General features: G+C 41.9%; 1 protein-coding gene across 1 annotated transcript in view; it reads left to right on the top strand.

Moving 5' to 3' along the window:
* The first annotated feature begins 9,158 nt into the window (after positions 1-9,158).
* The window catches only part of LOC111976867 (fibulin-2-like), a 71,615-nt gene continuing 58,001 nt past the window's right edge, over positions 9,159-22,772 (top strand). The window contains exons 1-2 of the mRNA XM_070448167.1: positions 9,159-9,306; positions 14,509-16,013. Coding sequence (XP_070304268.1) covers positions 14,630-16,013 — 1,384 coding nt within the window. The 5' untranslated portion in view covers positions 9,159-9,306; positions 14,509-14,629. The remainder of the gene's footprint in view (positions 9,307-14,508; positions 16,014-22,772) is intronic.

The following is a 22,772-nucleotide window of genomic DNA, read 5'->3' as shown; positions in this document are numbered from 1 at the left end:
TCTGAAGTTGGGTGCTTTGAAACATTGTTGTTCTTCTATTCCATTCAATTCAATTCTATTCTATTCAATTCTATTCTATATATCTAATAGATAGTTCATTTCTACTGCCCCTAAAGGAGAAAATCCTCATTCTCAGGAGAAAAACAGACTCACTAATCATGGGGAACATTCATCTGTATGGCAGCACTAATTATGTGTTTGTTTACTTATTTATATTTTACTAGAGGGTTGCAATTAAGGGATCTCATTTTTTATGCAAATCTGGCCAAGGGCTATACATTGGAGGAGAGGCAAGAGATTAGTAATTCTAGGGATAAAAAAATTATTTTTCACATGCTTCGTAAACAACAGGTGTAGACTAACAGTGGAATGCCTACTTATGGACCCTTCCCAACAATGCAGAGAGAAAGAAAGAGAAATAATAGAAAAATAATAACAATACTAACGATAAGCAGTGGTGGATAATGCAATGCTGTACGGTCCAAAACAGAGACATGATCACAGTGTCTAACTGCCACCTGTGCCAAAGAGGGAGACAATAATTTGCAGTCAAGCAGTGAGAGCTATAATCAAGTCAGAGTTATTTTACAAGAAAGGTCCATCATACATGCACAGCACGTGCTCTCTCCAAGGAATATCAGTCACATGACAAGACACTGGAAGAGATGATGGTTCAATTGAAATGAGGGGACTGTATCTTATCACACCAATTAACCCTTGAGTATGACAGAGAGGATGAAAACAGAACTGGTTTAGTAAAATGACATCATGTTAGACACTGTCTTGACTCAGGGAATAAACAATGAGCCAGATGTTACCTCAATACACCAAGATGAGACCACTGTTCTTGTCTTTAACCTTAATCACAAGGTCACAATACTACATGTGTTCATTGTATGTGAACTCATTTGTTGGCATTGCAGCTTATGACTTCATGAGTTAACACTCATGGACTGATACCAGATTTTTATCATACAGTCTGAATTCATCTCTCTATGTCTCCTGATTCCACAGTGTATCCTCTTTCTCTTTGATCCTGTTACCACAACGTTCAGCCCAGATTGTGTGCTGGTTTCTTGGACACTGACAGATGCACAGCGTGATTAACAGCAACAGTTGACTTGATGTGTTTTACATAATGTCGTGCCGTGCCAGAGATGACATATTGTATTAGTCAGAGAACATTAACAATGAGATCACATCGTTGACTGCTGGCGTCGTTGCGTTCCAGTTAAAATGGTTGGTGAGATTGCAATCCTCCAGTCCAATACATGCTTAAAGGGGCCATCTGCAGTTCGGACTTAATCAAAGTGTAACCCCGCCACTGATTTGGTAAACAGCTGAGGCATGGGGCTGGAGAAATCTAACCACTCTCAAACTCATAGACCTATGGATACAAGGACGGACTATGATATAACATTTTTAGTTTTAACTATGTTTTGAGGCTATACAGTGTTTACTGTAAACAATTTACAACACAGTTGTGGTACTGTATCCTTGTGCACATAACTTTGATCATGACCAGACTTTATTGCTTCTAAATATTTGTATATTCTGACTGAAAAGGGAAGACATATTGGTGTTGGAATGGCTTTGAATGGTTTCTAGACAGCATGGCAAGATTTGATAGAGGTATGGTGACACCTTAGAAGATGGTGAAACGTCTTTTACTTGTTTGACTTAGCATCTTTGTGAAGATGTAATTCCGAGGGGGGTGTGTGGGCAGTGTTGGTGCAGAGGTCTGGTACAGTGTGTAACGTCTTAGCAACAGGAAAACAATATCTAAAAGTCATGCAGTGTATCTGTAAGCAATTCCCCAGCGGGACTGCCCCTCACGTCTAGACAACAATAGAGCTGAGTACCAGAATGACCTCATGAAAAAACTCATAGGGCCTGTGATGTGGGGCTGGTTCTTTGCCTTGGAGAGATTGGCCTGTGATCTCCTCAGTCATATTCTGCTTGGCAGTGTTTGCAACCAAGCTACCATGAACTAGATCCAAGGACAAAAAAAGTGGGAGGTCTCAAATGGCAGGAGAAAAAAACACTAAAACCTTTTAGCAATGAGTTTCCTGTGTTTTTGATCATGTTTTCGGAGGGGAATTCTACAAATGGCATGGTTCCTAGTTTCTGAAAATGTATGTAGGCTGGTTTTAAACTGTAAGAGGTTGTCTGTCACAGAGGCAAATGTGGATTTGGTTGGGAGCACTGTGATTGAAATTCTATATTTTGGACAAATATTTGGATTTGTTTAAATTACATGCACCGCAGAAATCAAATGTTCTCTAATACAGCCTCAAACCACAGGCCACCCACCCCCATATTTGACATTCTGATACTGTAACTACATGATTATTTAGCTCCTTCTGGCATTTGTAGCTGGAGTGCCTATAGGACTTTGTCAGTCCATGAGAGAAAACATCAACAGGGTACTGTGGTTAGAGCTTTGGGATAGTAATGGAAAAGGTGCCGGTTTGAATCCCTAAGCTAACATGTGAACAATCTGTTGTTCTGCACTTGAGCAAAGCAGTTGGGTGCCCAATATGGCAGCCACCTGCACCTCTCCTCTTCAGAGGGGTTGGGTTAAAAGTGAGAGTCAAGTTTTGGTTGGACTTTGTGTGCAATTGATGATTAATAGAAATGCGTCCCATATCACAACAGGTGCCTTGTACTTCTTGGTGTTAACAGGTAGTCTATATTTTGGAGAAGTATTTTCATTTGTTTCAATTACATGCACTGCATAAATCAAATGTTCTCTAATACAGCCTCAAACCAAAGGCCACCCACCTTCTTGGTGTTAACAGGTAGTTGTCATTGGTTAGCATGCTTTGTTTACTTTCAGAAGGAGTTCGCAGGTTATGAGAAGTCGGAATAAACTTTAGATTGGTCGCAACCCACTCCCCCCCAAAAAAGCTTTAGATTGGTCGCAACCCACTTCCCCCCAAAAAAGCTTTAGATTGGTTGCAAAAACAAATAATTTTTTGGAGTCTCGTTTTGGTGTCATCTCACTGTGAGGCGCAATAAAGAGTGTGCTGTAGGTAGACCTCATTAAAGGTGTTAAAATGCTGTGATATCAAGTTTTGCCTCAGGGAGACATTCTGTGTGTTTCAAGAGAAGCTAAACAAGGTAAAGAGGTGGGACTACAGTAGCATAGGTGATCACCAATAAACCAATGGCAATAGTCAATGAAGAGGTTCTGATATTTCTTAATTTCTTTATTTTTATTGTTGGGATTTGTTTGTATTGTTTTGTATTGTTAGGTATTACTGCACTGTTGGAGCTAGAAACATAAGCATTTTGCTACACCTGCGATAACATCTGAAAAATAAGTGTACGAGAATAATAACATTTGATTTGAGATATGCCATAAATTTTAGCCAATAAAAGATGATTTCACATCTATCAAAATGCTTATTGTGACAACAAAGAGTTTACATCTTGATTGTCACATATACGTTCAAACCAAATACTGCAAGGCTCAAAACCGTGAACACGCTGTTGTAATGTGGAGCTGTATTCTCTGGGACAGAAAGGTGGATTTAGAGAGCTGCATTCAAGGTGTATAAATAGATTTAGAGAGCTGCATTCAAGGTGTTAAAACCCTTTACATGTACTTAGTTCCATGCTTTGAATTCCCTTGCTATTTCCATGGTGCCGGCATTAAGTGGAAATAGCTGAAAAGCTTTTGTATTTTGCAGCTCCATGCACTCGTAATCATAGACAATAGTGGATAATCTCACTAAAACATTTCCATGTGTTCCCAGTGTGATATATTCGGACTTTTGTTTATTTAACAAATGTAAAAACCTAGTAGATATATTTCTTCATCTTCATCGATATAGGAGTTCACATAGGGGTATCAGTGGTAAACACCGGAAAACTATTGTGGTTCATATTATATGTGGTGTAGAATACAGGCCTAAGTCTCTATCTTGCCCTCTATCTGTTTTCATTCTGTTCATCCCATTCAGTAAAATATATTAATTGTTACTATTAAGAATGGATGAAATATCACCCTTTATATTTCTGTCACTTTCGACAAAAATAAATGGACTAATATGGGCAAAGTTAAAAGATTTAACATTTTGTAAAACTGTAACATCCTGTAAATTATATTCACTCTTAATTTCCCTTTGTGTAGCCCCCTGCAGTGCCACATTACGCTGTCTTTACTGGGCTGCTTTAAAGACTTCCTCCCCTCACTTCATCATTGACCTACAGTACTGCTCTCTCTCTGAAAGGCAAGGGGGCTCGCTGTTAGAACAGATTGTGGGACTCTAACATTTTATTGACCAATAACCTACAGCTGTGTGTGGCAATGTGGCTGCCAGACCTGAATGGGACTGTAATGTTGCCCGCTGGTACTAGGATTTTTATGTACCTATCTCATTTACTTATGTTAATATTCATGATTTGTACTTTTTCATGGGTGTTTTTCAAAAATAGTACAGTGGAAACAATGTGTATGCATGAGTCAGATTCTGCACACTCAATAGGGCCTAGTGACATTAGACATGCAATCAGGTGATAATAGACAACACTAAAAGGATGAGGCAATAGACATCTTACAACCCGACAGTATATGTGACTATTGTGGACTTGTAGCTGGGGATCCCCTCTCCACCTGTTCAAACAGAGATGAGAGGTCAGCACATTGTGTCGCGCAACGGGCAGATAACATTAACACCTGCTGCACTCAGGGGGCCCCTAGCAGACAATGATGTCACAGTCAATGATGTCTACTTCAATTAAAATAATGTAAATATACAGATACTACACAACACAGCTCAGTTCTTCCCTGGTGAGAATGACCTAATTCTGGTCAGAAGAAAGTTGTTATAAACAGCTGATAAACCCCTCCCAAAGTTCTTTGAGAAAATGTGTAATGGTGGAAAGTGCTGGAGAGTTTCCGGAGGGATCCCTGAGTAAACTGGCCCAATTAGGTGGATTATTAAGAGGCAGGGACTGAAGGCGGTAGGGTGGGTGAATTACTATTGGCAGAAGTCACCATTCAGACATGCATGACTGGGTAATAACAACAGAGCGGGGTGCAATTACCTTTCCCAAATCAGCCCTGTGTCAGATCAGGTTACCCTGCGCTGAGAGGCTTTACGGCAGCCAGGTCGCCCACTGGGAGCCTCAGACGAGCATTCAAAGGTCAACTACAGTGGAGCAGCCTGCCTCTCTTGCCACGGCTTGTTACATGATGACGTCTTTCATAAGTCACATGTGCCAAAGGTCGCAAACTTGCTTAGATAAATCTGAATTATGATGATGTCAAGGTTATTTTGAGAATTTGGTTAAACGTCCGGAATTGGTAATTAACAGGTAATCAATCTATGGTAACTTTAGTTATTTATACTCAAGTAACTTAAAAAAAGAATATATATATAGCATACATTTTGTATATCTGTGTCCATTTTGTTCATGAGTTTCTACTGGATATACCATATGGTTCAAGAGAAAATAGCCTAATTCATGAAAAAAGCATCTAATCAACAATGGCATTATTTTCAATGAACTCTTCCATCTTTTGACTTTTTTCACAACTGCCACCAGTTTGGCACCAAAACATTTACAACAAAGACATTTGGCCTTTTCTTGTTTAGAGAAAAGTCTCTTCTTTGTCCTCTCTTCTCCGTTCTTCTCGATATCCTCCATTTAGTAAGGAAGCACAAGTGTATCCTACCACGGAAGAGTTTTGATATCTGACACACCCCTTTGAATCAGCTGTTGTATTGTCGGAGGAGAAAAGCATGCACACGTTTAAAAACGATATGCTACTTATCCTTTTATCTATAAAATGTCTTGCACAACTAACTAAATTCGTTTTTATAACTTTACACATTTATTTAGGGATCCACCGCTGTAAACGTAATTTGACCGATGAAGCGCGAGCGGAGAAGGAGTTTCTCATAAAATCGCATTTTTGTCCACGTTCACTCCTCGCATAACCATGATGATAATAATCAGGATGAAAAGACAACATGATCAAGCATGAAGTCTTTAGGGTGTTAAGCTACATATTGCTTTAAGTCTGTTCGCACTACAAAAGTTCAGTTAGACTTCATTACACAAATAGTAGGTGGTCTTGTGTTATACAATCTGCATCGAATGTACCATGGCTCCAGAGCAAAAGCAGACTTAAACTCAATTTCCTCCCCTGGTGTGCATTTTCATTTGTGTCATTATGCGGCTAAACAGTTCCTACTTCTCAAATCCCTCCCGTTGTGTCTCAAATCACAACGGACTCTGTTCTCCAAACAGTAGTGCACTGCTTTTGACCACAGCCACATTTGGGGCCCTGGTCAAAAGTAGTGCACTATTTAGGAAATAGCAGGGTAGTTGAGAGGCATTTGGTGTTGGTTTTAATTGCGGCCAGGGGTCTGGAGCAAGGAGTAGAGTGACACCGTGCAGGCTCCCCCAGCATTAGTGAGCTGAGCTCCACAGCCAGTTAGCTCATGGGCTCAGGTCATTAAAACACCAGAGACGGCATGGCTGCCAGGCACACCCCAGGCTGAGATCACAGTCCAGCTCTGAGCTCTGGACCAGAAGAAAATCTGTGTTTGTTCCCTGGGCGGTCACGACATTGGTATGTAGTCAGTCACAATACAAGTGGACACAATGTGAGTGGATGGACATGACCTGTACTGGACAACATCAATGGATGCTGGCAAGATAGACTATGGGGTAAATGTTTTACCCAGTTACAGGATAGCAGTGAACAACACTTTGGGTCATGGATTACACTTGTACGAATTTGTTTATAACACAGTTTGTTAAACCAGTGAAGCCTGATTTAGGTGATTTTTAATAATGAAAAAGCTTGCCATCTTCATTGTGTCTCTATACAAGGGCAATCTGCTGAGATTTTCTGTACTATACTAGCTCTATACTATACTCTGTACTATACTAGTACTATACTAGCACTATACTCCTGGCAGGTAGCCTAGCGAGTAGAGCATTGGGACAGTAACCGAAAGGTTTCTTGTTTTAATCCTCAAGCCGGCAAGGTGGAACAATCTGCCATTCTGCCCTTGAGCAAGACAGTTAACCCCCACAACAACTGCTACCCGAGCGCCGATAACGTCGATTAAGGCAGCACCTCTCTGATTCAGAGGGGTCGGGTTAAATGAAGAAGACACTTCAGTTGTGCAACTGACTAGGTACACCGTTTCCCTTTCCCTACTACATCAGATCAATAGTCCAGAGGAAGACATATGATCTCCATATTGTTTTCCCTTTTCAACAATGTGCACACAAAAACAAATGCTGGAACCATTGACTCATCCATGTCATTGATTTATAGTGGGGGTGTCCCTAAAATAAAGCCACCAATGGCACCATAAATCCCCTTGTGTTTGTCTGATCAATCTATCCATTCACTAAGGGGACTTTTGTCTCTAGGATCATTCTCACTGATGGACCCCATGACCCCTAAATAAGATAAAACAGACTGGCTCGAGGTGTGTGTCAGACAGTGATGGAGTTGGTGGTTGCTGACCTCTACTTGAGGGTTATTTCAATCAATCAATCAATCAATCAAGCAATAAAATGTATTTATAAAGTCCTTTTTACATCTGCAAATGTCACAAAGTGCTGTACAGAAATCCAGCCTAAAATCCCAAACAGCAAGCAATGCAGATGTAGAAGCAGGGTGGCTAGGAAAAACTCCAGAGGTTTCAGAGGTTAGTCAACATCACAGGCGTTTCCTCTCTGCTGCATCCTAGACGTAACATAAAAAAATAAAAATCCGTGACTTTCGATTAGTATGATATGTTTCCAATTTGAATTCCAATTTGTTTAGACTAACGTTAGCCAGGTGACTAGATTGCTAATGCTACTGTTAGCTAGGTGGCTAACGTTAGCTAGGCTAGTGGTTAAGGTTAGAGGTTAGTGTTAAGGTTAGGAGTTAGGTTAAAGGGTTAAAGTTAGGTTTAGGAAAGGGTTAGGTAACAAAGTAGCTAAATAGTAGGAAGTAGTTGCAAAGTTGCTAAATAGTTAAAATGCTTAAGTTGCCCATGATGATATTTGAACGCACAACCTTTGGGCTGCTAGACGTTCACGTTATACACCTACCCATCCAACCTGACCAACCACCCTACTTTAGTTTTTGCCTTAAAGGGAAACTTGTGGATTTTTGGCAATGAAGCCTTTTATATACTTCCCTAGAGTGATGAATTCATTAATACCATTTTTATGTCTCTACATCCAGTATGAAGAAAGTTAGAGGAATGTGTTGCGAGCCAACGCTAACTAGCATTAGCGCAACAACTGGAAGTCTATGGTATCTACTAGCGTGCAGCAATTACACTAACGCTAGTTAGCAACTTCCTTCAAACTGCACACAGATAGATAAAAATGGTCTCCACAAGTTCATCTCACTTTGGGGAAGTAGATAAAGGGCTTTTTTGCCAAAATCCTGAAGTATTCCTTTAAGTAACATTCTTTATTTTATGTAACTATACCAAGTCTAATATATATACTATTTTGATTGTCCCGGATTTATGTTGATGATTAGGTCTAGTCTATGAGACCAGGATGTCCTCTCAGGTAGACAGAGATTGGGCAAAATCTAATCAACGCTTCAGTCACGTGTCTGTCTTTTAGCGGGAGATCAGTTTACCCACTCCATTGAATTACAGTACCTGATTGTCTTTAAACAGTTACACACAGACGGCTATCTTAATCTCTGGGCCTAAAACATGAAACACCGCATGGATCATGTGATATTTTCTTATTGAGTGAGAAGATTTGCAGGAGATTTTGATTATTGTGTGTGACCTGTAGCCTTTTTAGCCTATCCTTTATCCTTTTCAAGGTAATCAAATGGGCAAAATATGGGCATAATAGTTCGTGAGCTGCACAATCTGGTTGATTCAGCTGGAATTATAAGATCTACACAAAAATGTCTCAATAATTAAAATATAAATTGCGCCAGGGAAAATGACTGCATTCATCAGTAAACACAAGTGCAATGGCTAATATTGGAATGTGACAGCAAGCAGCCTATTTCAGTAAAGTAAAAGAGCAACGTGATGCAAGGAGTAGGGGATTGGAATTCGTTCAAGCGTGAATCAGTAGCGTAATAAAATAGAGGCGAGAAGTTATTCCAGACTTCTAATTTTCCGAAGTATTAGGAGAGCAAAGAAAGTTTTTGTTCCGCCCTTTCCTCTCTCCCTTCGCAGAGAGCGCTTGCACATCCCCCTTCCCTTTAGAACGCGCACAACTAACTTTGGGGACAACCGCTGGCCAGTAGATAATACAGGATAGTCTACCCGTCGCACAGTGACAGAACTGAGACGCAAGGTAAATATAAACTTTTCAATCACTGCCTTTGTACACATCATTGTGAAAATGTGTTTATGTGCTAACCTTATATAAGAGACTGCTTGAGATTATTTCCATGATGTAAAACATGTAAGAAGTATGGTGTTTTCCCACATTTCTACCCATCAGTTGTGTGCATGGCTTGGCATGACAGCATGTCACTGACTTGAACAGATTTGTCAGGCTATCTTTTTGTTCCTTTCTCCAAATAACTAAGATATCAGCATTTTAATAATATATTAAATTATGCCTATTTCACACTTATTTGTTAAAACACAGAGAAAATGGGTTTAAATCATGTTTCCAATATAAAATTATGCAGTATTCTCTTCAATTATCCCTGAAGTCTAATGCTTATATCAATGTGTATGTAATGACAAAGTGTAAACAGTAATATTTGTTAAAAGTGATTTGGATTTATGTTGTGCACCTTATCACCCCTCAGGCTACTGACTTAATCACATTCAAGACATTCTTATGCAAAGTATACCAGATAACTTCAGTCTGTCTTTAAATCTTTACAACAGTCAGAAAATACAGTATTTCAAAACCCTAAGACTAACCACAAACAGTACTGTTGAGATCTTTACCTGATGTTCATTATCATGTTAAATGTTTTCTGTGTCCTGGCAAGAGCTGTGGTTGACCAAGGTGGAGAGTGGGATGAGCAAGCCAAGCCCACAACCATTGTTTTCAGAAGCTTTGGACATTGTGTTAACAGATTGAAAAACGTACAATGTACTTTGTTTCATTGAAACAAATGAGTATTATCTATGTAAGCAAAGATACAGCGGCCAGATGTATCTTCCATTCACTTTAGCTTCTTATCACAGATTCTGATAGTGGTTGTGCGTGACACATATTTATACAATCAGTTTTATTTTCCCAGACAGACTTTCTATTTCTTTTTTGATTCTCAATCTAAGATGTGGCAGACATAGGAACAATCATGCCAATTGTCTTCACATGCCATGTGCTGAATTCAACATAATTAAAACACCAAACCAGTGGGGTACATGCCAGTCAAGACTGTGAGACCTGAAATGATTCCTTACCCGATGCATACAAAGCCATCATTGATTGCCTAAGTGGTGCATTAGTCTGTGCTGCAGTCCTTCTCATTCTGTGGTCTGGTATGATGAAGAGAGAGACGTAGCCCCAGATGTGAGAGAGGTAGCCAGAAACAATGTTTTACTTTCAATTGGATGTCTGATGGCTCTCAAAAGCTTTGAATTTGAAAAAACTTTGAATGTGGAAAAGGAGATTGTAATATTTCATTTTGAAAACGTCTGCACTTGGCTGTGACTGCTATAACCTGTTAACTGTGCGCTTGGTTGAGTTTGACACTGAGGGGTTGTGTTAGTGTATGATGATAAAATCCTCACTGAAGGGAAGGCCGTGCATGGTCCCTTATATAATCAGCAATGAAGGAGGAATTTGCTCCTAGATAATAGGATGCCTCAACACAGAGCAGCACACTTTGGCATACTTACAGTCCATAACATTATATAGGTTGATAAACTCAACATTCTTATTAAAATATATTTAAACATAGTAATATAATATGTCAGGAGCATAGTATTTTAGAATATGTTGATATAGAACATTGACTGTATGCAGTTATGAGTTGCTTTGAGAGTTTAAAGACGTGTCAGGGCAGGTTTCTCCATACAACCAATGTACACACGAGCGTGGAGGGTATCTATTGAGGAAAATATACCATGTCAACACGGGGTGATTTTTGCCCTCCCAAACTGCTCCACCATATGTTGGAATCTATGCACCAGCAAGCTGTTTCTTAGCACTAAGGGGGCACTATGTGTGTCTTTTGAGTCTAACTAACACTGTTATTATTCCTCAACTGAGTGTTAAGCTCAGTGTTAAAGATTACTAAAATGTCAGGAGTAGATCGAATATCGTTTTTCATACATAAAATGTTTCACTTACAACAGGAATGTATTTTGGAAAATAACTTGTGGAATCATAAAACAGATTTCTTTGCTTGAAATGTCGCAGTGTCTCTTATAACTGGACCAAGCACACGAGCAGTGGAGGAAAACAGGAAAAGTGAAATAGAAAACACTTAGTTTTCAATAATATGTTCTCTGATTTGAAGTCACATCACTGACTTGGATGACACACAAGTATAGAATTGTCTGAATAACCAGTCTGAATATGGATCACTGCAAAGATTGTTCACTACAATAGTGTAAGAAATTTATCTTATCAAGAACTTACACACTTCCCACATTGTGAATTGCAGATTTGGAAGCGATCGGGCACTATCAACCACATTACAAGCCTACTACTGTATTGTGTTAGACCAGTGGTTCCCAAACCTTTTATAGTCCCGTACCCCTTCAAACATTCAACCTCCAGCTGTACCCCCTTTAGCACCAGGGTCAGCGCACTCTCAAATGTTGTTTTTTGCCATCATTGTAAGCCTGCCACACACTATACGATACATTTATTAAACGTAAGAATGAGTGTGAGTTTTTGTCCAACCTGGCTTGTGGGAAGTGACAACGAGCTCTTATAGGACCAGGGCACAAATAATAATGTAATAATCAATAATTTTGCTATTTATTTAACCATCTTACATATAAAACCTTATTTGTTCATCGAAAATTGTGAATAACTCACCACAGGTTTATGATAAGGGTATGCTTGAAAGGATACACATACTGCGATGTTGGGTTGTATTGGGTTGTCTTAAATCATTTTCCACACACAGTCTGTGCATGTATTTAATTTTCATTCTAGTGAGGGCCGAGAATCCACTCTCACATAGGTATGTGGTTGCAAAGGGGATCAGTGTCTTAACAGCGCAGCCCAATACAGAAATCTGGCAGAGGTTTCTGATTTAAATTCAATTTTCACAGAACCGCTTGTTGCAATTTCGATGAGGCTCTCTTGTTCAGATATTGGTAAGTCGACTGGAGGCAGGGCCTGAAAGAGATAACGAATCCAGTTGTTTGTGTCATCCGTTTCGGGAAAGTACCTGCGTAATTGCGCACCCAACTCACTCAGGTGCTTCGCTATATCACATTTTACATTGTCCGTAAGCTTGAGTTCATTTGCACACAAAAAATCATACAATGATGGAAAGACCTGTGTGTTATCCTTGTTAATGCAGACAGAGAAGAGCTCCAACTTCTTAATCAGAAAAAACATCACCCAGATAGGCCAGTCGTGTGAGAAACTCGTCATCATGCACGCGGTCAGACAAGTGAAAATTATGGTCAGTAAAGAAAACTTTAAGCTCGTCTTTCAATTTAAAAAAACGTGTCAATACTTTGTCCCTTTATAACCAGCGCACCTCTGTATGTGAAAGCGTTACATGGTCGCTGCCCATATCATTGCATAGTGCAGAAAATACACAAGAGTTCAGGGGCCTTGCTTTAACAAGGTTAACCATTTTCACTGTAGTGTCCAAAACGTCTTTCAAGCTGTCAGGCATTCTCTTGGCAACAAGAGCCTCTCGGTGGATGCTGCAGTGTACCCAAGTGGGAGCAACTGCACGCGCGTTACCACTCCACTATGTCTCCAAGTCATGGCTTTTGCGCCATCAGTACAGATACCAACACATCTTGCTCAAAAAACTCCTGTGGCTTATTTTTCAAATTGGCATGTTTTGTTTCTAAATGTCTACGCAAGAGTGAAGGTTTCATTGAGTTGTGAGATAGTACTTTTGCACATATAACACACTATGGCTGAGGAAAGGCACTACTCCCAATATAAGTGAACCCCAAATCAATGTAGTTCTCATCATATTTGTGCTTCTTCGATGGTCCAACGTCCCTGTCTGTTGTTCGGTGCTTTCCTGGGTAAGGGGGCAGTAGCTCTTCGGCTGCATCAGATTCACAACTGTCAGTGGCCATGCTAGCTGGGCTAACAACAAATGTAGAATTACTGATGCTAGCATTGGATGTGCTCGTGGAAGCAGAACAACTTGTGTCGTCGACGGGTGCATGTGTAGTACTGCTGGTAGTAGCAGTACTACCAGTAGAGTTGGTATGTGTCTCTATGGAAGTGGGCCTTACTTTTTTTGACCATTTATCAATTTTCGAGCAAACGGAAAAAGCAGCAGCTACGTTTGGCTACATACGGACCGTTAGTGGAATTCCCGCAAGAGAGTAACGGTTAATGTGATTGGATGTTAATTGTTTGACTAGGCTACCTGTACTTGACATTGTGTTCTTATTTCGCTGAACACTAGATGGTTGAATTTTATTTTTGGCAGTGAAACGAGGTTACTCAGGTGAGAAAAAAAACTCACCCAAATGTATAGCCCCGGTGGAAAATATAAATGGACAGAATCTTAAAAAAAAAAATCACATTTTCATTTGGCGTACCCCTGATGGCATTGTGGGTACCCCAGTTTGGGAAAGCTGTGTTAGAGGATTAGCTTAGATCTCTGTTTATTATTGTATCTGTTGAAGTTGTTCATGCTCTGTCAGGTGCAGTACTGTAGGTGGAGTACTTTCATCTGTTAGTGTTCCTAACAACTTGTTACTGTACCTCAACAATACCCTCTTCATCTTAAACGTAACTTTATAAAGCTTTTTACAAGGCAATATTAAATTAAGTTGATATTGTTGCTGATAAACAATCTTCTGCTCCAAGCACTCTGTCAACTGTTTATGTGTGGGCCCCCAATTGTATTGTATTGTTTCGGCAGGTTTTGTTATTTCAGCCTTGCTTTTCTAACTGTGGAAAGTTTGTCTAGGGTTGTACATATTTCCCCCCAACCCTATCCGGCGTTACCTGTAGCCAAATGTCCATGCCAATGTAATGTAAACCACAGCATGCATCCACAGCTGTGCTGTGACCCAAGAGAGTGGGCATGGAAAAACATACATTAGCTCAATGGTCAATTTTAGTCTAGGCATAATGACAGTAATGTTAGCTAGTTTAAACACACTGGTGGGACCCAGTTCAAATGAAATCAAATAAAGTTTATTTGACACGTACACAGGTTACAGCAGCTGTAAACAGTGCAGCAAAATGCTTACCTGCAGCTTCCTCAACAATGCAGTTCAAATATCAATACCAATAATATCAAAAGTCAATCAAAAACAACAAGTAAGTAGAAGAAACAGACAACTTGGTGATTACATTTTGGTTCTGTCACTACAGTAACATAACAGAACAGATGTTATGTCTCTTTCATTCTCACAGGTTGAAGGAGGCCATTTGAAATCGGACATTCTCACTCTTGTTCGACTGCAGAGGACTGGGCACAATTGTTATCAACAAATTACATTTTCAACATTTGTTCTTGGGGGGACTTTTATGCAAAATGAACCAAAATAATCTGATGCTGTTTCAATGTGTGCTCCTGTTGTGCCTGGGCACCTGTCTAAGCCAAAGGGACTGTACAAGCGTGGATTGTCCAGTGTTGGACAACTGCATCGAGGAGGTTTTGGAGAACGGAGCTTGCTGTGCCACCTGTGTTAAAATAGGATGCTCATGTGAAGGTTACCAGTACTATGACTGCATCCATGCAGGATTCCGGAATGGTAAAGTTCCAGAGGGAGAATCTTACTTTGTGGATTTCGGAAGCACAGAATGTTCTTGTCCACAGGGAGGCGGGAGGATCGGGTGCCATTTCATCCCGTGTCCCGAGATCCCTCCCAACTGCATCGCTGTCGCGGAACCCGCGGATGGGTGTCCGCAGTGTGAGCGCATTGGCTGTATCCATATTAACCAGAAATACAAGGCAGGTCACTCCTTCCAGATGGACCCTTGTCAGGTGTGTCACTGTCCTAATGATGGCGGGAGCCTGATGTGTTCCCCTATCCCTGACTGTGACTCTGGTAACGTTAAGAAGCCCATGATAGCAACAACCACACAGCACAACAACCCTCCGAGAGACCTCAGCAAACTGCATGATAACAAACAGACAAGCCCGCTAGACCCATTCGCCACCGCTAACACCCTACCTCTTTACAAAGAGGAGCCATCTGTCCTGGATGAAGATGAGGATTATGACTACACACTGCTTGACCCCACATCTACCACTCCACAAGACCTGGTCCAGCCAACAGAATCTACCATGGTGTCACCATCCTATGCTGAGACAAGCTCTTCTCCTTATGAGATTTTGAATGACCTGAGGCAGGAGCTGAGAGAGAGACTAGGAACATACGATCAGGAGCGAACAGAGGAGGCGGCCATTACTGAGGATCCACATCACATAGATCAGACCACCTCAAGGGCCCAGGGTGAGTCAACAACATCAACAACTAAACAGGAAGTGATCTCAGAGAGCCAAAGGCGTCAACAGGAGGTTGTTGACCGGGACAACAGGCATCACAGAGACAGTGACAGAATGATGAAGATTGACAGTTCGGAGGACGTCACACCAACTGTCCGTAGTGACAAGGGAGTGAGACACACTGGCCTCCACGGACAAAGAGACAGCCACAGCAGTCACCACCATGATGGCAGTCATTTATCCCAAAGTCATGGAAGGCACCTTGAGGAGCACCTTGAGGAGCAGCGTGAGGAGCCCAGAACGCCCCAGAGTAAACCTGACCAGGAGTCTTCATTCCCCACAGAGAAGTTCAGCCCGACCAGCAGAGCTCCTGTCACGAGGGAGGAGGGAGACCAGCTGGCCAGGAGACAGCCCCACACCCTCTTCAACTACCAGGGCCCAAACGAACAGCCTGGAAACACTGAGGGTAAGTCAACAACACTAATATGGCCACTGTGGTTTTGGTATAGTTGATATTGAACAGCTCTACCAGTCCACAGTCTAAAACAGTAAGGTACTGCCGATATGTTTCTATTCATTTTCTATAATTGCTTTATTTAACGTGAGTAAATCACATACAATGACCTTTGAGACCTAGTGAAAGGCACTATACATGACAGCAGTTCTTGTATATGCAATTTGTTAATTCATTAAAAGATAGGAACTACATTCATCCAATTAAATGGTTTGTACCTGTGACAACAGTAGCCCAGTGTTAGAGCCTCAGATGATTTACTGTCCTTTTTCTCTTACATCCTGTGTTCGATGTTGGAATTCTTAAATCACTCTATAGTAGCTACTACTGTAGCTGGCGCTGGGTCCAGGAAAGCTATGGTTCATGGAAAGCATATGGTCCCTAGACAGTGAGTCTTCAACTTTCCTACTCACGACAGGGGTTGGAGATAACTATGCTTGTCTTTTTTAAATGTATTTTGTACTAATTTTAGTTAGGCATTTTATCAAATGGAAATTCCTTAGGATAACCTCTCAATAAAGGACTCCAATGGAGTCATTTGGAGAATTCAAGGATGTTTCCATGTTTTCTTTAATTCAAACCCAACGTGACAGATTGATACAATATTGTGACATTTCCGTATCTTCCTTGTGGCGTCTACATCAGTGTCTTCCATCCTTCCAGGAGCCTCCTGAACACCGCTTTGCTTCTGTAGCAGTGTCACTCACGTACCATCATCAGTAAGCTCTCAGAGCTAGCAGGCCTCCCCAGGGCATAAATACTGTACAAGAGCAGATGATGAAGACATTAGTTAAATGTCTGGAGGATGGGTTAAGAGGGTACAGTGTTCATAGAGAATACCTATCTCTGCTTTCAACTTGAGGTCGTCTCATCTGTGACACATTCATAGGTAGTAGCTGTGATTGTGTATGCCCTCTAAATGGCCGCTGTGTGGGGCCTCCAATATGTTGGATAGTCTTCTCATGAAATCAGGCTTCACCCTGGGAGAAAAACCCCTCAATCAGATCATGAGATTCCTATAGGGTTTATGGGTTTACCTTTCAGAATGTTTACAGTAATACAGTGATTTGAACTGAATAAACTCCATGTGATTTCATCACCGCCACTGTACAGCTACTGAATGACAAACTAGGTCAGAGCTATGGGAGTTCGGACTCTTGCACTATACTGTAAATAGGTATCGTGTAACAAACAGTCATCTGTGGATTTTCCCAGCCTCGGCAAGCCATCCTGATTTACTACACTATCACTGTTCAGACCTGTTGGTATTTTTCTCTGCTTTCAGCATAGGAATGTATAGTATGTATTAGCTGTATGGAGTGTTTCTTTGGGAGTTAGCACAAGAGATACCTGTCACATACATTCCATGCGGAGAGGGTAGATTCTACGGGTCACGGATCAAGTCTGGACTCACGAGAGCGAGGAAAGAAATATGTCAGTTCTTGTCTTCCTCAGTGGCGTTGGTGTTTACAATTCACACAATTTGTTTACAAAGGCAAGGCGAAGGTCTGGTCAACCTTTCCAGTATGCCTTATGCCTGCCTGTGAGTAAATATCCCCCGGCCTGCCTTGGCTGCAGTGCAACACATAGATTTGTCTTGACAGATGCCCTCAACTGTTTTTCACGCTGCATATCAGAATATTAGGATATCATCCAAAAATTAAATGGTAGATTACTGTTGCTTCACGGTTGGTTGACTGAGAGAGTCTGAGTTCATTCACATCCATGCTTGTCCAACACACCCTGAGTATCTCTGCCCTGTTTGGAGCAGCGACATAGAGTTGACTGGCCTGGCTACTGTCCAGCCCCTGGGTCAAACTGTAATTGTTAAGCAGGGCCGGACTACCACATTTGGGGCATGGGGGCCCCTACCTCCAGGTGGTCCCCAACCCATTTTTTGTTGTTGCAGTTTTAAAGAGAATTTCCTGATATTCTACACATTTTGCCATGATGCTGAGAGAAAATGTTGCAGTTTTAAAGCTAATTTACTGCCATTCTATACATTTTGCCATTTCTTATGACGTGTTCATATGCTTGACCACCAGGGTGCCACCAATCCCCCCCCCCCCCAGAAAAAGTATTCGAGCCCCATGGAGGTCGGGGGCCCCAGAGCACGTGCCCTGCTTGCCTGGCCCTGTTGTTACTGTAAGGGTCAGAGGTCATGGTCACTGGGTGAAGGGAAAGAGATTCCAGCATGGTGACATCCTTAAGGACAGGAAGAGACTCAGTTGACAAGGCCCTGAATAATGCCTGTTATCAACCCCCTTTAGGGCAGCATGCCAGAGTCTTTGGGAGAGGAAAGGAGAAAGCATGCACTACAAAAACACAACAATTTTTCACTACACATAAACCGGCCTAGTTTATATTGAAGTAAAAAAATATATATATATTTTAGAGTCGATAACTACCCTGCTCCGTCTGGAGTCTGGGCTACTACCCTCCCTCTACCAGTTACAAGTTGTGGGGGTTTCTAGGCACTCCGAGGCTGTCATGGCCGTGTTGGTGTAGGATTTCACAGGGGGTTGTACCTGAAAAGGGCATAATACACATGTGATGAATAAGACCTCTGTTGTGGCCTGATTGCCAGGCGCTAATCGCTGGTCCCTCATGAGCCACTGTGATTACGCTTCTCCCATGAGGCACTGGGCCTCCCAATCCAACCATTAATCACTGGAGCTCCGCTAGACTTTCACACTCTTCTCCTGCTCATCAGGAAACGTACTTAGCCTACTCAACCAAGCTGAAGCCATTTTGGGATCGATTTGTTAAACAGGCATGGGAAAATGTAAGGCGTGTACAAAAAGTTCAAGTCATTTTGGACTTTTGTCCAAAACTCAATAATTTTCAGTTGCCACTATGCTGTAATTTTTGCCCTCATTATTTGTGTCAGGGATATAGCAAGGAGGACATTTGTATCATTGCCGCTCACAACACCTACTGTTGCATCCAGGGCTGGATTAAGAAATCATAGGCCCCAGGACTTTTTTTTATATAGGCCCCGCCCATCCCCACTTCTCGGCACACCATCATTTTCTGTAAACAAATCCGTGCACCAAGATGCAATTCGATGTGTGATAAATGTACTGTTGAAGAAAAAGCCGCTTTATAATAAAGCCATAATAACATTTGCAATGTGGCATAGCCTACAGTTGAGCAGAGGTGTTTTTAGGATTTCCACACATGGGGAACATGTTAGCAATTCTACTTAATTTACATGATAGAACACATTAGCTGAATCTTTTTTAATACCATACAAATTACCGAAATGAGTGGCTACTCTAACAATCTGAGATCAACAGGTCTTGAATTCAAACTAACAATAGCCATGGCCAATGAAGCGTCACACAGATTGAACAATATTAAGAGGCAATGTATATATATATAAGTGCTGTTATTGTGAAGTGGAAAAGTCTAGGAGCAACGATGGCTCAGCTGCGAAGTGGTAGGCTACAGTAGCTCACGGAACGGGACCGCTGAGTGCTGAAGCGCGTAGCTCGTAAAAATGGTCTGTCCTCGGTTGCAACACTCACTACCGAGTTCCAAACTGGCTCTGAAAGCAACGTCAGCAAAATAACTGTTCATCAGGAGCTTCATGAAATGGGTTTCCATGGCTGAGCAGCCGCACACTATCCCAAGATCACCATGCGCAATGCCAAGCATCGGCTGGAGTGGTGTAAAGCTCGTTGCCATCGGACTCTGGAGCAGTGGAAACACGTTCTCTGGAGTGATGAATCACGCTTCACCATCTGGCAGACTGACAGATGAATCTGGGTTTGGCAGATGCCAGGAGAACGCTACCTGCCCGAATGCATAGTGCCAACTGTAAAGTTTGGTGGAGGAGGAATAATGGTCTGGGGCGTTTTGTCATGGTTCGGGCCCTGTAGTTTCAGTGAAGGGAAATCTGAACGCTACAGCATACAATGACATTGTAAACAATTCTGTGCTTCCAACTTTGTGGCAACAGTTTGGGTAGGCCCTTTCCTGTTTCAGCATGACTATGCCCCGTGCACCAAGCAAGGTCCATACAGCAATGGTTTGTCAAGATTGGTGTGGAAGAACTTGACTGGCCTGCACAGAGCCCTGACCTCAACCCCATCAAACACCTTTGGGATGAATTGGAACGCCGACTACGAGCCAGGCCTAACCGCCCAACATCAGTGCCCTAATGCTCTTGTGGCTGAATGGAAGCAAGTCCCTGCAGCAATGTTCCAACATCTAGTGGAAAGACCAGCTCCATATTCATGATTTTGGAATGAGATGTTTGACGAGCAGGTGTCCACATACTTTTTGTCATGTAGTGTTTATGATCGGCTACTAAACACAATTTCCAATAGCACACTGACTCATCTAATGATGAAGATGAAGCCACAGGCTACTTCCCACCAGTCTTGGCAATAGCATATCTCAAGATGAGCTGCTTATAAAAGCTGCTGCTGTTTGCAAAAAATGTATAGTTGTTGAGAAAAATAGTTACTGTTGGTTCCACAGACAGATTAGTCTTCTCTTTCCAGAAGTAGGCATTTGCTTTCCAAACTTTACATTTTTCCCGCAATTGTATTTTGAAATTTGCAAAAGACAGACAGACAGCTGCAACCAACCATAGAAATATAATCCATAGATGGCAGTTCCCATTCAAGTCAGGACTAGCAGCCATTGATATTGTACCTATAAGTTTAATCTTCAAATTGCCAGGGTAAGAAGTTCCAAAACACTTCTATGGATTATATATGTCTATGGCCACAACACAACAAGTTGTATATTTGGCTAGCATGCTGGCCAAATAGCAGCATTTCTGACTATAGGCAACCGGTAACTGCCAAAATAAAGGAAACACTTGAGTAAATGAGGGATACAAATAATATGTCATGGTGTGGGGTGCATTTTTCCTGTCATGGTTTAGGTCTACTTGTAGAATCTTTGACAAGGATCATTAAAGCTGTTCTGGCAGCTCGTAGTGGCCAAACACTCTGGCAGCTCCTGACTGGCGGGTGGCTCTGGCAGCTCCTGACTGGCGGGCGGCTCTGGCAGCTCCGGACTGGCGGGCGGCTCTGGCGGCTCCTGACTGGCGGACGGCTCTCGCGGCTCCTGACTGGCGGACGGCTCTGGCGGCTCCTGACTGACGGACGGCTCTGGCGGCTACTGACAGACGGGCGGCTCTAGCGGCTCAGGGCAGACGGGCGGCTCTAGCGGCTCAGGACAGATGGGCGGCCCAGGCAGCGCTGGACAGACGGGAGGCTCAGGCGGCGCTGGACAGACGGACAGCTCAGGCGGCGCTGGACAGACGGGCAACTCTGGCCTGCTTAGGCGCACTGACAGATTTTTTATTTTATTTGCTTTGTCTCTTGGGCCCCCTATGGGCTTGGGTCTGGCCCCTGTCTCACACAATTGACCAGTCACATTTATTTATTATGCAGTTACCCAATCAAGGCAGGGCCCCCCAATTATCCACATGTGCTCCCTACCTCTTCTCCTCCCCCAATCTGACGATTAGCTGAGCGGCAGTATGCAGCAGCAGGCTGTCTACATTCATCGAGAGCGGGCTCCTGAATCCTCCTGTGGTTGGTGGTTGCAGTAAAACATTTTTTTAAATATAAATTACATATATTACATATATAATATATAATCTATGTATTTATTTTCTCCATAAAAAATAAAGAAAATGCTGCCTCTTGGGGCCCCAATGGGCCTGGGCTTCAGCCCCGGTAAGCTCCTGCATTAATCTGTCCCTGGTAGCATCTGGGAGTGAACTAGGCAGATATGTAATTTTAGTGCTGATGAAAAGGAGTGTGAATTCCAGACCTGGCCACATCAGGGCTCATCTTTACCGCTACTTTGAGGGTAGCGCTTGGAGGTGGTTGATCCTCTAGCCAATCTACTGTAGGGGGCTTTCCAGGACATTTCCTGGAAGGCTTATCTCACTATTGCATGTCTTTGCCGTAAAAGGGCAAACGGATCCACAAAACCACTCAGAATTGAAAATACGAACCCGACAAAGCCATATGCAGGAAACCAGATCGTCAACAAGACCTAGAAATAGCATGAGATTTGTGATAAATACAACTGAATAACAGCTCTGCCACTTGTATCCATCTGCAATAATGTAATTGCAATTATGGTTACGTAAGGCCAACGGCTTGCAGCTATTTTCAGCATACTATAAATCTGTTCTCATGGTTAAAGATTAGATGATATGCTTTATTATTCTTCATTGATGTGATTTGACCTGGCAGTCAAACATTTGCAAAGGTCCAAATAAGATTAGAGAGGTTCACCTGTGTAACCACAAATCAAATCAAATCGTTATTTGTCACATGCGCTGAATACAACAGTGAAATGCTTACTTACAAGCCCTTAACCAACAATGCAGTTTTAAGAATAATTTTAAAAAATAGAAATATAACAAATAATTAAGGACAGATCCCGGAAATGCAACCCTCTTTAGTGTGTGTGTGTGTGTTTATATTTGGTGAGGTCATTGCCGTATAACTCTATTGGATTAGGTTTTTGAATACTTAATTATCAATATTCAAAGAAAAGGGCCTTGACAGTGGAACCAGAGCCTTTTAGAATAAGGCAATAATGAAAAGCTAACACCTTTTGGAAATAACAACTGTTCTTTCTTTACAGTAATGTTCCCGTCTGAATGGCTGCATATAAATGAGACTGTTTTAACTGCAGCTTGCAAATACAACCATGCTGAGCAATCCCCCC

Source organism: Salvelinus sp. IW2-2015, linkage group LG17 (genome assembly GCF_002910315.2).
Source record: "Salvelinus sp. IW2-2015 linkage group LG17, ASM291031v2, whole genome shotgun sequence".
NCBI classification, from domain to species: Eukaryota; Metazoa; Chordata; class Actinopteri; order Salmoniformes; family Salmonidae; genus Salvelinus; species Salvelinus sp. IW2-2015.
This window is presented reverse-complemented; position numbering and strand designations above follow the sequence as displayed.